This window comes from Balaenoptera acutorostrata, chromosome 1 (genome assembly GCF_949987535.1).
Source record: "Balaenoptera acutorostrata chromosome 1, mBalAcu1.1, whole genome shotgun sequence".
Taxonomy (NCBI): domain Eukaryota; kingdom Metazoa; phylum Chordata; class Mammalia; order Artiodactyla; family Balaenopteridae; genus Balaenoptera; species Balaenoptera acutorostrata.
The window spans coordinates 81658449-81674371 of NC_080064.1; the positions used below are offsets into that span (position 1 = coordinate 81658449).

The 15923-nt window shown below is 36.3% G+C and overlaps 1 protein-coding gene across 2 annotated transcripts in view; it reads left to right on the plus strand.

Moving 5' to 3' along the window:
• Window positions 1-15923, plus strand: part of BTBD8 (BTB domain containing 8) — a 91575-nt gene that overhangs the window by 48358 nt on the left and 27294 nt on the right. For both annotated transcript variants that reach the window (XM_007169607.2, XM_057534812.1), the window contains exons 6-9: window positions 7856-7936; window positions 9659-9755; window positions 14746-14834; window positions 15272-15374. In XM_007169607.2, the coding sequence (XP_007169669.2) occupies window positions 7856-7936; window positions 9659-9755; window positions 14746-14834; window positions 15272-15374 (370 nt within the window). The remainder of the gene's footprint in view (window positions 1-7855; window positions 7937-9658; window positions 9756-14745; window positions 14835-15271; window positions 15375-15923) is intronic.

The following is a 15923-nucleotide window of genomic DNA, read 5'->3' on the forward strand; positions in this document are numbered from 1 at the left end:
AAATGTTTCTCATGTGGTACAATTCAGCAAAGTACACTTTCTGAAAATGAGAGTAGTTGGGACCATTTAGTAATAGAGATAGTGTGTTAGTCTTCTCAGACTACCATAACAAGATACCACAAACTGGGTGGTTTAAACAGCAAAGATTTGTTTTCTCACAGTTCTGCAAGATCAAGATGCCAGCAAGGTTGGTGTCTGGTGAGAGCTCTTACCTTGGGTCCTTGGGTTATAGATAGGCACTTTTCCACTGTGTGCTCCAGTGACCTTCTTTTTAAGTGCATGGGGCTGGGGGGCAGGGAGATAAAAGGAAGGTGGAAGGAGAGAGCTCACTCTCTGGTGTTCTTCTTATAAGGACACTAATCCTATCACATCAGGGCAGGGCCTCACCCTTATTACCTCACTTAACCTTAATTATTTCCTTAGAAGCCCCATCTCCATATAGGTACACAGGAGTTAGGGCTTCAATATATAAATTTGAGTGGGTGGGGGAACACAAATATTCAGTCTGTAATAGGTAGTTTCTTAAAGAATAATTTGGATAGGTGTGGATTTCACTGACCTATGGTAGTGCAATGGTGAGTCTACACAGTTGGTGGCAGTTTAAACTGCTGAGACAGTTATTAAGAGATGAACTACTTCCTTAAATGGTGAAATGGAATATTTTTTGGTCACAGATGATCACTGTGAGAATCTGGAGTGTACAATATGGGAGAGGGCTTTCTCAGTAGGAAAACTGCCTGGGCGTTCTGAGGGAGACCGTCAGCCCTGCATCATTCACACTGCTGATGTTTCCTCGACTGGGTCAATCTTGGCTAGAGGCTTGAGTGTGGAATGGTGGTAGTGGTGATTCCATAACAGCGGATGCATGGAAAGTATTGATAAATTCTCACTATTTTTTACACTGGCCTATAATCTTGAGCCTTCTAGGTTACAGCTGTCTGGTTTCCTTACTAACTAAAATTGATCCCCAAATGCCTCTCATTTGTAATTTCTCAGTCTATAAAAAATGGAAAATTGAAACATTATTTGTAAGAATATGTTATGTGTTTTTATTTTATTTTTTCATATTTCATTCATTTAATAGAAATGAAACACATATGCAGAAGAACCTAAACCTCCTTTCTTTCATACCAGGGTTTTAGAGAGTTGTGTTTTAATTATATTACCTATCACAGTTTCGATACACATATCACAATCTGGCAATCACCAGGTAGTTTCTGATTATGGAAGATTTTATACTCCAAGCAAAGAGTTTATTCGCCTGTGGGTAAAAGGAATGTGTAATTGAATCAGTTGGTGAAATTTTATCATTCACTGTTGAAAAACAACCTGAAAGATATATATATCCTACCAAGAAGGCCTCTTCCTTTACGGTGAATTTAAAATATCTGCTGAATATAGGAAGAGGGATAATGCTAGCAGAGGCCAGAATTTCTCTAAGTGTGTCAATCCTAGGGCTAATCACTCTAGTGTCATTTTGGAAATGTGTCCAGGGACTGTGTTTGAGATGTTTTAGATATCATTTTTTAAAACTGTCAATCTTCTCTCGTTAGAACTGAATTCAATAAAAATTTAAATGAAGAGATAACCTAGTTTGACTCAGAATGCAACTTTTTTGGCATTTATTAAAAATCATGCGATTCTGTGTAGTGAGATAAAGGTCAAAAGAAGTGTATGATTATTGGACCTTACTTGACAGCAGGGGAAAGTAATTTACAGAGAACACTTGTCTAATTTCGTAGAAGAAATCTTAGTTGCTTATATGTTTAGTGACAATTTTTACTATCTGATACCCATTAACATATACCTTTGTTCCTCTCTCCAAATAGATTCTGTCCTCAGCAGTGATAATACCTTACAATAACATATATTTTCTAGGTTTCTTCCACACTTATGGTGCCCTTTAATTTTTAGAATCAGTCTTTGAGAGAGAGGGTATATTCACATATTACAGATGAGTAAAAACAAGATCAGATAAATTAAATGTCTTCCAGGGGTTACTTGGTAAATAAGTGCTTATGCTGAATATAAGTTACATGTTTGTTGATTCTTAATTCAAAGTCCATTCCACCACAGTCACTGAAGAAATTAAAAGTTTCGCATTGGTGTGTGTTCTTGAGCTATCTCAGACTGATCTTCTCCACTGTTTAAATCAGTGATTTTCCCATAAGACCCTAAAGTTCCTGGTAGGTATGTTAGGGAATACATGGCACGGGATTGGGATATGAGGGGAAGGCCATTTGGGAAGAGGCACATCTTCAACCAGAGCTGCTCTACTTTTATCTGTTCTGTATTGCTCAAAATGACCTCTGAGTTTAGCTATAGGAACAAAGGCAATCTTTAATCAGCACTCATGAGTGATCAGATTAAACATTCAAAACACACAGGCTTTTAAAGGAGAAGTCTATTTATTAAGAGGTCAATAGATAAGAAAGAAGTAGTGGCATAACTATTGGTCTCTACTCACCACCTATAATTTTCCTTCTTTCATTATAGTGGAGGTAATGGATAAATATCTCCTCTTATAATATGGCTTGACTGCTACTGACCAACTTTAGTGGTTCAAGGGAAAGCCAAGTAGAAATAGCCAAATTTGTTTTAAACTGTCATTACAAATAAGTAGGCTGTACGTTGTAGCAGTGCCAGCAGTGATCAGGCTCACTCCTCTTACAGTATTTTCCCTTCACTTCTGTTGTAAGCAAGACTCTACTCCTTACTGGATCATCTTACCCAGAGCTGCTATTTCAGCAGTGGAGACTTACTCCTAATCAGCTTATTCACTTCTAATGCTAGCACATTGGAAATGAGGATACATTTCTTTCTGACTCTTTTATTTTGCTTGATGTAACAAGGTTTTCTAATGCTAAAATGAAAGGAGAATTTCCTGACAGATTCTGGGTTTTATCTACATCCTTTATTATTATTATCATCACACAATCTGTTTTGCTTTCCCCTCCTGTATCATATATCAAATTGACTGTCTCAAATTACCACCTAAAATGTTATTAGCATCATGGTGTATAAAGCTGTAGGAAGGCTAAAGGGGATTTAGGAATTTTACTTTTTAAAAAAAATCACATCTTCTAGGAATTTTTATATTATAACAAAGTAATCTACAAAATAAATTCTCTTTTCACATTAACTTATATTGTAATCCTGGGTAGATGTTTCCATGGATTGTGTGGTATAGTAGAAAGATCATGGCCTTTGGTGTCCTTATAGGAAGTCCTACATCCAGTCCTAAATTGTTACATGACTTTAGGGACATTGCTTACCTTCCTTAAGTTTCCTGAGGTTGTTGAAAGAAAAAACCTGGCATAGTGCTTGGTACGTAGTATGTAGTGCTCATTAATATTTGTCTTTTTCTTCTTTCCCTAAATTATATTGGTCTCATTTTCTAGAGAGAAAAGGCTTCAAGTGAGGGCCATTTACAGTACCAGGACAGCAACGCCTGCTTTGCTTGGTCAGCAGCTGCTTTTGGAACTGTGCCACTGTTGCATATCTGCAGGATGTCTTCTGCAGTAGATTAGAATTGAAATCCTATCTGAAATCCTTACAGAAAAGAACCGAATGTTTTTAATGAGTTGGTAGCTCAAAGATGTAATGCACATGATATTTTTAAGATGGACAGCCTTCAATAAATTATAGTAGGAATAGTAGCGTCCTATTATCCTTGATAATAATTATCCTATTATCCATGTCCCAGAGTTGGAGGGGGAAGGATATAGTTGGAAGGAAGTTCTCCTGGTGGAGGAAGGGGGAAATTTTCCACATCCTATACTGGAAATTGAACCACAGCCAATAGTTCTGTAAAGAAACCCCACATGTTTCCATTTTATGTAAAAAGAGGTCTTTCAGTGGTGGCTTGAGACTTTAGAGCATAAATTTGGATTTTCTCGTCTCCCTTGGGAGATTCTTGGGCTTGCTGTGAACCTTCAGGATGATCTTTTCAAATATAAGTCAGATAATATTTCTTTTCTGACTAAAATCCTTCAATGCCTTCTCATCACAATCAGAATTAAACCCAAATCTTTACCATAATGTATAAGAACCTGTATGATCTGGCCCATAGGCTTTTCCCAAACTACCCCACCTAAAGTAGCTACAGCCTAACTCTCTAGTTATTCTCTTCTATGTTATTCTGTTGTATTGTCTTCACTTTTCACTATTAAAATTATCTTCTTTGTATATTTGTTGACATATTTATTGTCCATGTCCTCTCTCTAGAACGTAAGCTTCTTGTATCCTCAAGGTCTAGAATAAGGCCTATCATTCAATAAATATTGACTGTATATGAAGAAATGAATGAGTGAATGAGACCCTACATTACCTTAGCCCACATATATAGGAGCCTGAAACTTTAGGAAGCACATATAAAGCAAAGAGGTTTTAGACTGGGCACATGTGGTATCTGATCCTAGAGCTCTGTCCTCTCATAGGCTTTTCTTTTTTCTAACTCTGGGTATATGTAATATTTTCATCTCCTACAGGATTTTATTCTGATTACATTTAAATGGGAATAGTGCTTTAAATCTTTCCATTTAAACTGTGCGCTATTGCAGTAATTAGTTGGGGTTGTTTTTTTTTTTCCAGGTCAGTTGATCATGTCTTTATAAACACTTTTAGTAAAAATACAAATGACTTACAATAATGAGAATGCAGTTTAGTAAAACATCTGCCAAGACAGCAGGAAAACAGTTTCTTGCTGTTTTTATAGCTATCATATGTATTGATACATAAGCTCAAATGTCTAGCTTTTGCTATTTATTTTAATAAAACTCCTTTTATTTTTACTTAGTCATTATTATCCTTTGCTTAAATATGTCAAGTCTTAGAAGAAACTATTCTTTCAACAGAAATGGTCAGTCCACATTAACACTGATAAGAATGACTCTCAAAATTTTGAGGAAAAGTGCATGTAATCTAATAATTACGCTACTGTTTTAGGCTACAAACTATAGATAATATGGCATAATCATTCTGAGATCAAATCTTGTTGTATCCATGTATATAAATGAGAATATTTAGAGATTTGACTTCTTTCTAAGTATTAAAGATGTGGAATTTTGAATCAGCAGAAACCAATAGGGGCCAGTAAATATTTATTAAGTAAATTGAAAAATATTTATATGTTTTCAACTCAGTATTCCTTCTGAAGGTTTGGGAGATGCTTGTAACTACCCTAATAAGCCATTCATTAAATATTCATTAAACATTTATTGAGCATATATTATTTAAGGCCATAGAATCAAAGCAGACACCTTTCTGAGTCCTACCCTGAGGACTCCATTTCTTTTCTTCTTGCCTTCCTCCTTTTGTTCCTTTAGCAGACATTAGATACCATGCTTAACAAACTGTGAAGGTCTTATCAGCACTGTCCCCACCCTGCTTCCACTGCAGAGCTCCAGTATTATGTGGGGAAAGGAAATTCTTCTCATCCTGGGGATATTGAATCAATGCTGACATTCTGCTGCTACTAGAGATGCAAGGGTAAATAAGACACAAATCCTGCCCTCACAGAGCTCAGTTTAGAAGGAGAAACAAATACGTAAACAAAGATATTACAAGTCAGTTTGATAAATGTGATAAGGGAAGCGTGTGTGTGTGTGTGTGTGTGTGTGTGTGTGTGTGTGTGTGTGTGTGTGTGTTAGTGTGTGTTATACTGCTTAAGAGCCCAGGCTTTGGAGTCTGGATTTAAATTCCAAAATTCCAAAATTCCAGTGCTATCTGCCTGGATTTAAGATCCAGTGCATCACTAGTCATTTGCCCTTGGGCAGTTTACTTTTTTTTTTCCAGCACCTGCCCCCATGGGCAAGTTACTTAATTTCAGTTGTTTCATCTGTAAGATGAGACTAATAACAATATCTATCATTGAGTTGTTATGATGATTAAATGAGCTAATGGCATTCAAAATGCTTATTAGCTCAGTGACTGAATCATAATAAATGCTCAACTGATGTTAGTTATTTATGTTTAACATTCAGTGATTTCTTTTTTTCTCCCCCTTGGGAACATTAAGGAAACAATCAGAGGTAAAGAGCCACATGTCTTGTGTCTAAAAGATGAAATAAGTAGAGAGGAAGAGAATTTTAAGCAGAGTGAACAGTATCTGCTAAGGCATGGATGTATAAAGAATTATAAGTAGTTCAGGTATAAGAAATGGCAGTTTACTTATCTTGGAACAGCTGCTAGAGAGGGAGAACTAGAGATCAGATGGTACAGAACATTGTACACCAAGCTAAAGAATTTAGGCTTTTTTCCTAGGTGCTATGGAGAATTGTTGAAGGGTTTTTAAAGTCAGGGGCTGTATCAGATTTACATTTTAGCAAAGTCACTCTAATAACAATGTGGGAAATGGGATGCAAGGAGATAATTTGAGGCAAGAAGCCCACATGAGAGGATACATTATCATAGTACAGAGGAGAGAAACTGAGAGGCTAAACCAGGGCAATGAAAGGGGGAATTAGATAGCAGAGGCTGAATTCAAGAAAATTTTGAAGGTATAAAATGACAGAATATAATGAGGGAGAGAATTAAGATGAACCTCCAGCTCTGACTTAGGCATTTAGGTTATTGTTCAGTCTTCTTTTTGTTATTCCTATTTTATTCATAGCACTGTTGCAGGACTTATTGCATCTTGTCCCACCTTCTATTCCTCGGTACCAAGGAGAGTGAATTATCCAACAACAATTGGGCATTGGTCAGGACAAACTCCAGATGAGAGGTAATTTGATTTCTTTTCTCCTTTCTTCTCTGCTGAACCCGTGAAAAGAGGTGATGGGGAAGAGGGGCATCTGCTATCCATCTTTGCTATCTGTTGGAGTTTTGAGGGGGCCCCAATAAATAGTATACTTTCTTCGTGCTCAAAATGAGACAAAAGACTCAGCAGATGAAGTTAGAAAACATTTCCTTGATTTTTGATAAAAACTGTTAAAGCAGTAAATTGTGCTTTAACGCAAGAGCCAAAGTTGATTTGCTTGCTATGTCTACTCTAAGACAGCCCACCTGAGAGAAAGTCTGAATCTGGACAGCGGATGTACTTCTTCCCCATCACCTCTTACCACTGGTTCAGCAGAGAAGAAAGGAGAAAAGGAATCAAATTACCTCTCATCTCAAGTTCCTCTTGATCAACAGCCAGTGGTTGTTTTCTACCAACCAGATAATTAACCTCCCTTGATAACAGAGGAATAGAGTGTGGGACAAGATGCAAGAAGTCCTGTAACCGTGCTATGAACAAAATAAGAAAAACAGAAAGAAGACCGAATTTGGGGTGTTGGGAGAGGAAGTCATAAATTTAGAGTTTGAGATCTAGTAGTCAGTGGGACATAAAGATTATCACTTCAGACTACTTCTTAAGTCATGTCTTAACTTTTAAATCTGTAAAACGAGGATGTTGGCAGAGCTAGAGCCACTGGATAGGTATTACAAATTAAGAAATCTATACAGCATAACAAGACTCTTTCTAGTGAATAGAGTTTTCCATCCCAGGCTTTAAGCAAGACCAGAGGCCATTTGTCAAAGATGCTGAGAAGGATTTCTTAATGAGCCAGAGGTTGAACTATGACCTCTAAAGTCCTTTCTAACTTTGTCTATCATGGAAGATGCCCAAAAAATAATCAATTATTTTATAATATACTAATAACATTTTATAGCATATAAAAACCCATAGCTGCAGTTATGCTTCATTTTTAAACTAATGGCATATCTCATGGATGTTATTCGAAGAATATATTCTTCAGATAAAAATGAGGTTATAACATTATCTTGGCTAAAAGTTTATGGGAAAATAGAATGTATCATTGCTATCAGTTAAATCTTAATTATTTCTGGATTTGAGTATAGTTTTATTTTTCAGGATAAGCCGTGTAGAAATGAATGTTTTGATACATTTTATATATGGAGGAACTTTGGACTTTCCAGACAAAGCTAATGTTGGGTATGTATTATTTTTTTAATGATTTTAAATATAAAAGTATTAATATTTTGTGGCTTCTGCTTTGTTGAGCTTTGTTTAAAAGTGTCAGTGAAGTAGAAGCTTCACTTTTATTGTCTATTTTGCCTATCTTGTGTGTATTTTGGGAATATCTAAAAATAGTAAGTCACCTTATTTAGAAGAAAAGATGATCTAGCAACTCACAGTAATAAGATTAAGAAAAGTCTTTATAAGGGGCTTCCCTAGTGGCGCAGTGGTTGAGAGTCTGCCTGCCAATGCAGGGCACACGGGTTCAAGCCCTGGTCTGGGAAGATCCCACATGCCACGGAGCAACTGGGTCCGTGAGCCACAGCTACTGAGCCTGCGTGTCTGGAGCCTGTGCTCCGCAACAAGAGAGGCCGCGATAGTGAGAGGCCTGCGCACCGTGATGAAGAGTGGCCCCAGCTTGCTGCAACTAGAGAAAGCCCTCGCACAGAAACAAAGGCCCAACACAGCCAAAAATAAATAAACAAATAAATAAATTTATTTAAAAAAAGAAAAAAGAAAAGTCTTTATTAGACTTAAATTATGTTAGAAAAACTTAATATTTGTTTTGGAAAATAGATGACAGGTTTTTATAAAATTAACAACTTTTATCAAATTTGGAATAATTTTTTTTACTACTTTATTTTTTAATTTTAGGATGTCAAAAGAAAAGGGAAAAAACCCTAAAATTAATCTGAGAATTTAGGCGTCCTAAAGATTAACGGGACTTCCCTGGCAGTCCAGTGGTTAAGGTTCCACGCTTCCACTGCAGGGGAACGGGTCCGATCCCTGGTCAGGGAGCTAAGATCCTGCATGCTGGGTGATGTGGCCAAAAAAAATAATATGATTCTTTAGTACTCTATGGTGAAATGCCGTCTAAGCTGCTGAAATCCTACTGGAGAGTGAAATCTGTCTTGCTCTTCTAATTTTCTGAATGTTCTCTCCTTTTTTTTTTTTGAATGTTCTCTCCTTTTATTGCTATTCTAACATCAGACAAATGAAGGCTGCTCTTTTTTTTTTTTTTTTTTTACATTGAAGGCTGCTCTTTTAATTTTAAATATTCATTAGTTTCTTTAGTTATAAACTGAATAAATATGATTTGGGGGAGAAGGTGTCATGAGTCAAAGGGATTAAGTACTGAAGTTTTGCCCCTGGAAACCTATAAGAAATTTTATCATGGTATCAAGGCTTGTAGGTTTCCTAAGTACCTAAAGTATGTGTGGGTACTCAGAAATACTTGCCAACTGAAAGAAGCAACAGAAACCCTCTGAGTCATTGGATGCCATCTCCAATCTTATGGTCATCTGTAGACATTTTCAATATGATAAGCATCAATTAGTTGCCCTCCCCCTAAATTTTTATGATTCATATTTGTTGTGAAGAGTTGTAACTTTTGCAGCCTTTGAAGCAGTTTCCTCGGCTTTGTTGCATATGACACTGAGAATATGAGGGGGATTTGATTGAAACATCTCCCAATTTACTTCGTGTTATTCCCCACAAATCAAATCAAGTTATAGGGCTTTCAACTTTTGCCCTATGTCCTTTTTATAATCTTTAAAGTGTATTATGTAGGGTGTAAAGTTAGAATTAAAATAATTAAGATAATTCTTTTTTCTAAACTATATATTATAAAAAAATTATTGTGTATTATGCCTTGGTTTTTAAATTAAAGAATTAACAGTGCATCTATTTTTATTTTAGGCAGATACTCAGTATGGCTGATATGTATGGACTAGAAGGACTAAAAGAAGTAGCAGTCTATATTTTAAGAAGAGATTACTGTAATTTCTTTCAGAAGGTAATTATTGAGTCTTAGAAATCTTTTACCTAGTGCTTAAAGTCACCCATTATTACCTACTAGCTTTTTAACTCTGTTAGTGTTGTCATTTTAACTAATGAGGACCCTAACTGAGAAATAACTCTTAGGATGTGCTTGCAGAAAACAGACGTTAATTCAGATCATTTTAAGTAAGATAAAGTTGAGGTGGGGGTTTACTGAAATGATATGGAAATATTCTATATAATTCAAAGGTGGAGTGTACGGTTGGGACTCGCAGTTAGGGTTTGGAACTAAGAGAAAGGAAGTTGGGAACTACTTTCTCCGTTTATCAAAGGGCTGCACAGTGCTTCATTGGTTCTTTTCCCTGAAAGGACATTCCTCCTTCCTACCACTTCTCTTTTTTTTTTTTTTTTTTTTTTTTTTTTTTTTTTAAAGGATTTTCTTATTTATTTATTTATTTATTTATTTTTGGCTGTGTTGGGTCTTCGGTTCGTGCGAGGGCTTTCTCCAGTTGCGGCAAGCGGGGGCCACTCTTCATCGCGGTGCGGGGACCGCTCTTCATCGCGGTGCGCGGGCCTTTCTCTATCGCGGCCCCTCCCGTCGCGGGGCACAGGCTCCAGACGCGCAGGCTCAGCAATTGTGGCTCACGGGCCCAGCCGCTCCGCGGCATGTGGGATCTTCCCAGACCAGGGCTCGAACCCGTGTCCCCTGCATTAGCAGGCAGATTCTCAACCACTGCGCCACCAGGGAAGCCCCCTACCACTTCTCTTTATAGCATGTACTTGGGGTGTGATATAGTTCTCTTCTACTTCTCTCCCCCAGGTGCTATATGAATACTGACTTTTTAATTTTAGTTTATGCAAATGTAAATTTATTGTCTAAAGAAAGATACCATACTATGCATTTCAAAGCCATTTTGTACATTATTCTTAGATTCACCATTGTTCTAATTTTCTCTGCTATTTTTTATTTTCCTAATTATTCTTTTCTACATTTTCTAAATTTTCTACCATGGTCATGTATTACTTTTATAATCAACAAAAAACAAATCTTAAAAGAATTTTTTACATCAATAGTCCCCTCTTATTGGCTACTTGAGCCAACAATATGCATTGTAATTATGTAATTTTAATAATTTTAATCACATTTAAATTTAGATTTTTGTGTTGGATAGGACTTTTCCTATCTGTCTGTAAGTTGTAGCTGAGAAATCACCCCATGTGCTAAAACAGAGTCATGAACTGGGTCTACCACCACTACCAACCCTTCAAGGTTCACTGAGAAACAGTTAAACCCCTTAGCTACCTTTAATCAACCATTCATTCCAGCCTCTATAAGTAAGGGAGCTAGAAGAAGAAGCACAGTCTGTGGTGTCCTCAGCATTGCAGAAAGTGAAGAATCCTGGTGAAAGACTTTTCCTTCTCTTTCATCTTCCCCCATCTTCCCAGCCAAGAGAAAGTTAAGAGCCTGTTCCAAATAAAGATTAAAGATAGGGGTATCTGCAGTGAGGAGATAATGTCTTCTCAGCCCCGAGATGGACATCTATCATATCTGTATACCCAGTCCACTCTGGAACTTCCATCAAAGAAGAAGAAAGTACTAAGAGGTTTCTTGGAAGAGCCTGGAATATGTCTCAGGAACCAGTGAGAATATACTTGAATATGGAGATTTCTTAAGGGAGGAGGAGGCTTGCTGGAGAAGCCATTACTAGCCTGGTGACTAGAGGCAATAGTTATTGTCATAGATAGAAAAAAATAATGGAGACTCCATTCCACACCCCAATTATACATGGTATGCAGGGAAGGAAAGGGACCTTAGTGGTTCAATGAAGATTAGAAGAGACTGATACAGGGTCAAGTGACAGTGTCCCATGTAGGGAGGCATCAAGCATCATGAACCCTAGAAGAACATTTACCACTGAGAGGTTAGGGTGAAGTTCAGTCTGTCTCTTAACAAGCCACCACATTAGCAAAGGCCACCAACATCTGGATTAGAGTAGTCAAGGACATCTTCCTATTACCATGTTGGTCACTGGTTAGTTACATAAGGAGACCATAGCCATCCATAACCCTCTTCCACAGGAGTTAGACCCACAAAACGGAGGAGCAAGAGACCATCTCCATTCCAGATCTCCCCAACTAAAAGTGTAGTCAGTGATGGGGAGTGAAAGATTTAAATCAAGTATGAGATAGGTGTTTAAATAGTACTATACTGAATTTCAATACCAAAAGTAACCAGAAGGTACTGGAATTTGCCTATAATCATTAAAGTATGGGAAAAGGCGGAATTTGACACAGCATGGTTGATAGCACTAATTGGGGAAAGAAAGTTTTGTTAGTATCTCCTTTAAACTGAGACTCCTCAATAAACCAATTGCATGAAACATTTAAAAAATAATCTCTTTTATGTATTGTCTTTGGACCATTGCCTCTACTTTTTAGTATGTTCATGAGTATACACAGGTTACATGCAGCTTCTTATATTTTACTTTCAATAATTCACTTAATTTTAAAAATACAAAAGGCATATTTGTTGCCATTAAAACAACAGAAGATGAAATGCTTTTAAATTATCAGTATGGCATTTTGTTGAAAATTTTTTTACTTTATTTTAATGTAGTCTATACTACTGTGGTAACAGATATTTGAGAGCAATTTTTGTTTTTATTGACCTGATCTTTAAATTTTTTGCTTTACATATTTTAACAATATATATTTTGATAAATATATTTTTGAATGTATAATTTTTAACTTCTTGATCTCAATTATGCAGTTTCTTGGCAGTGACTTAAATATAGTAAATCTATTATAGCACATGCCACAGTAATATATGATGGGATATAATATGGTGGTTAACTGGCCCCAGAACTCTTGGCAAGCTAGCTTCAGTCATTTCATTAACTGCACAATCTTGCCTTATTTTAAAAGTAAATTTTAGAACTTCATTTATAGGATTATAGTGGCTTTTACATTATGTTTTTTGCCACTGATTTAAAAATATATCTTAGGTTATAATTTAAATATATGTCTTCCCAAATTTTACAAGCAGGTTTTGAAGATGACTAAAGGTCAGTCATCCTATTACAGAAACACTTAGGAAATCAGCTTTTCCATTTAAGTAAAATTCTTAGAAAGCTAAAGTTATCCCTTTAAGCCAGGGGTCAGTAAACTTTTTCTATAAAAGGCTAGATAGTTAATATTCTAGGCTTTGTGGGCCATACAGTCTCCATCACAACTACTCAGCTTTGCTGTTGTAGACCAAAAACAGCTATGGACAATATGTAAATGGAACAGCATGGCAGTGTTCCAATAAAACTTTATTCACAAAAATAGTGGTGGGCTAGTTTTGGCCCACAAGCTGGTTTGCTAGCCTTTGCCTTTAAGCAGCAAATTATTTTGCATTTTAATATTTTTTATGGAAATTATTCTTAAGTTATACATCAAGTAGTGGACTTTGTGTTGTGAAGGGCTGGTTATTCCTAAATAAAATTAGATTGCTAGACTTCTTAACTCTTGTGCTTACTTTTATAATTTTTTATGCTTCTGGATGCTTTTAGGTTGTCAATTATGTCTATACCAGTAGTCTCTTCCCTCATACTACTTTTATCTTATCTGAAGTGGGTCAGAAAACCAAATTATTTAACTTAGTAGAATTATTGTATAATTTATATAGTGATAGCCATTTCTGATTTTAGGACAATTTAGAGTACCTTCAGTTATCTCAAAGGGAATAACTAAATTGTTGATGGCAAAAAGAGGTATTTACATTTAATTTCCTAAATAATATGTAACACCTTTAGGAGAAGGGTATTAGGAAATCAAATTAATAGCAATTTGTAATTTAAAAAGTTGGGGGACTTCCATGGTGGTGCAGTGGTTAAGAATTCACCTGCCAATGCAGGGGACACGGGTTCGATCCCTGGTCCAGGAAGATCCCACGTGCCGCGGAGCAACTAAGCCTGTGTACCACAACTACTGAGCCTGTGCTCTGGAGTCTGCGAGCCACAACTACTGAGCCCGCACACCTAGAGCCCGTGCTCCACAACAAGAGAAGCCACCGCAATGAGAAGCCCACGCACCGCAATGAAGAGTAGCCCCCGCTTGCCACAACTAGAGAAAGCCCACGCACAGCAACGAAGACCCAACGCAGCCAAAAATAAATAAATAAATAATGAAATGGAAAAAAAATCTATTAAAAAAAATTGGAAATCACTGACCTTATTGGAAGGACTATGCTGGAGGCATTTCTGAAGAAGCTTTTGCTCTTCTCTGAGTGCAGGGTATCTTCAGAAGTACATATTTAGAGACTATATATACATATTGGTCGATTGCTGGTCTTTATTAAATGTATAAACTCAAATCACAACTAATGAATGTGTACAAAGAGAAGCTGAACTCTATTCACCCTAATAGGGCAATAGATGTGCTTAGGAACATAGTCTAAAAAACTGAAAATACATGGCACAGGTAATATGTAGCACATATTGAGGCTTAACGCCAAGAGCAGTGAGTTCTTCACTACTTGTATCTACGTTTTATTTATTTATTGTTTTAGTTCATTACTTCTATATATGTGCTTTTTAAAAATATGTTTATATAATCACAATCTAATTAAATTCTGTCATTTTGTTTGAGGTCAATGTAGGACCTCCCATTGCACATGTACTTAAAGTTATATTTATACTTTAGGAAGCAGATTAGACCATATGGTTGTGTTGCAATGTGATGTGCTAGAAATTATTATACCACTTGTACTCTAGAAAATACTTACGCTAAAAGAAATTAGAATATAAACTGTGTGCATTCTGGCAGCTAAAAGAACTCAAATGCTGTCCTATAAAAACTAAAGTTTATCAGTGATACTTGATTTTAAAAGAATAACAGACTTCTGAATTACATATATTTTTTCTGCAGTTTAGGTATGTAAATCAGATCATTTTTATGAACCAAATACTTTTAGCCTCTGTAAGTTGAAAAAGAATAAATGTAGTGTTTTCTATCAATTTTAGCCTGTTCCCAGAAGGTTGGCATCTATATTAGAATGCCTGATTATTGCTCATTCAGTTGGAGTGGAAAGTCTTTTTGCTGACTGCATGAAGTAAGTGATCTGAAGTAGTGCTGATATTATTAATTTAGGGATTTTGTTCTTCCATTCTCCTAATTTTCTGGGAAATTTTAGACTTGGCCTATTTTCTTGGGCACAATGTAAATAGCTTAATGCTTAACTAGTTACAACAACTGAGGAGAAGTATTGATTTAGATAGTACTCAAGATGCTTGGAATCAACGTTATTTTAGCTGAACCATGGATACTTATGGTAAAATCCATGCACATAACGCAAAGTGGATTTGAAATAAATGTTTACAGAAAAGAGAACTTAGTTAAGTCCATTATAGAGCTCACAAAATTAACTGTTAGGGTTAGTCAAAACATAATATATGTAAAACTTATATTATTAAAAACCAAAATGTTACTGAATATTATAATGAAAAATATTTTCATTTCTTTAACTTGAGATTCTTTGATTTTTAACAGGTGGATTGTAAAGCATTTTGCAAGGTTTTGGTCTGAGAGAAGCTTTGCAAATGTACCTCCTGAGATTCAGAAAAGTTGTCTTAATATGTTGATTCAGTCTTTAGTAAGTATAACCTGAATACTTTGTGTTTGTCATCAAAAAGTTTATTAAATTTTATATAGGTACTTTAGGTGTTTTAAATACAAATGTAGAATTATATTATAAAAGCAAGATGGAAGGACCAATTCCAGATAACCCAGAACCAATTCAGAGAATCTGTCTTTAAGACTCTGTTCCTCTGTACCAAATGCATTAGAATTCAGTCAGAGAACCACAGTCACTAGAAAGTATACATTGGTTCATGAACAAAAGGGGCATGGTGCCAGGGTCGGTTATGCATTGGCTCAGTAGCAGGGACCGCCACTCATTAGGGTGGATTTGGGTGCAGCACTGAAACAGTGGCACCATTCTCCAAGAGGACCAGCCATCTACCTGCCGGCAGGTTAATTACATTGGACCACTTCATCACGGAAAAGGCAGTGCTTTGTTCGCAGTGTAATAAACATTTGCTCTAGATATGGATTTGGCTTTCTTACTTCCAATGTTTCTAGTAAAACCACTATCCATGGACTTATTGCCTTTTTTACCACCATAGTATTCCACACAGCATCA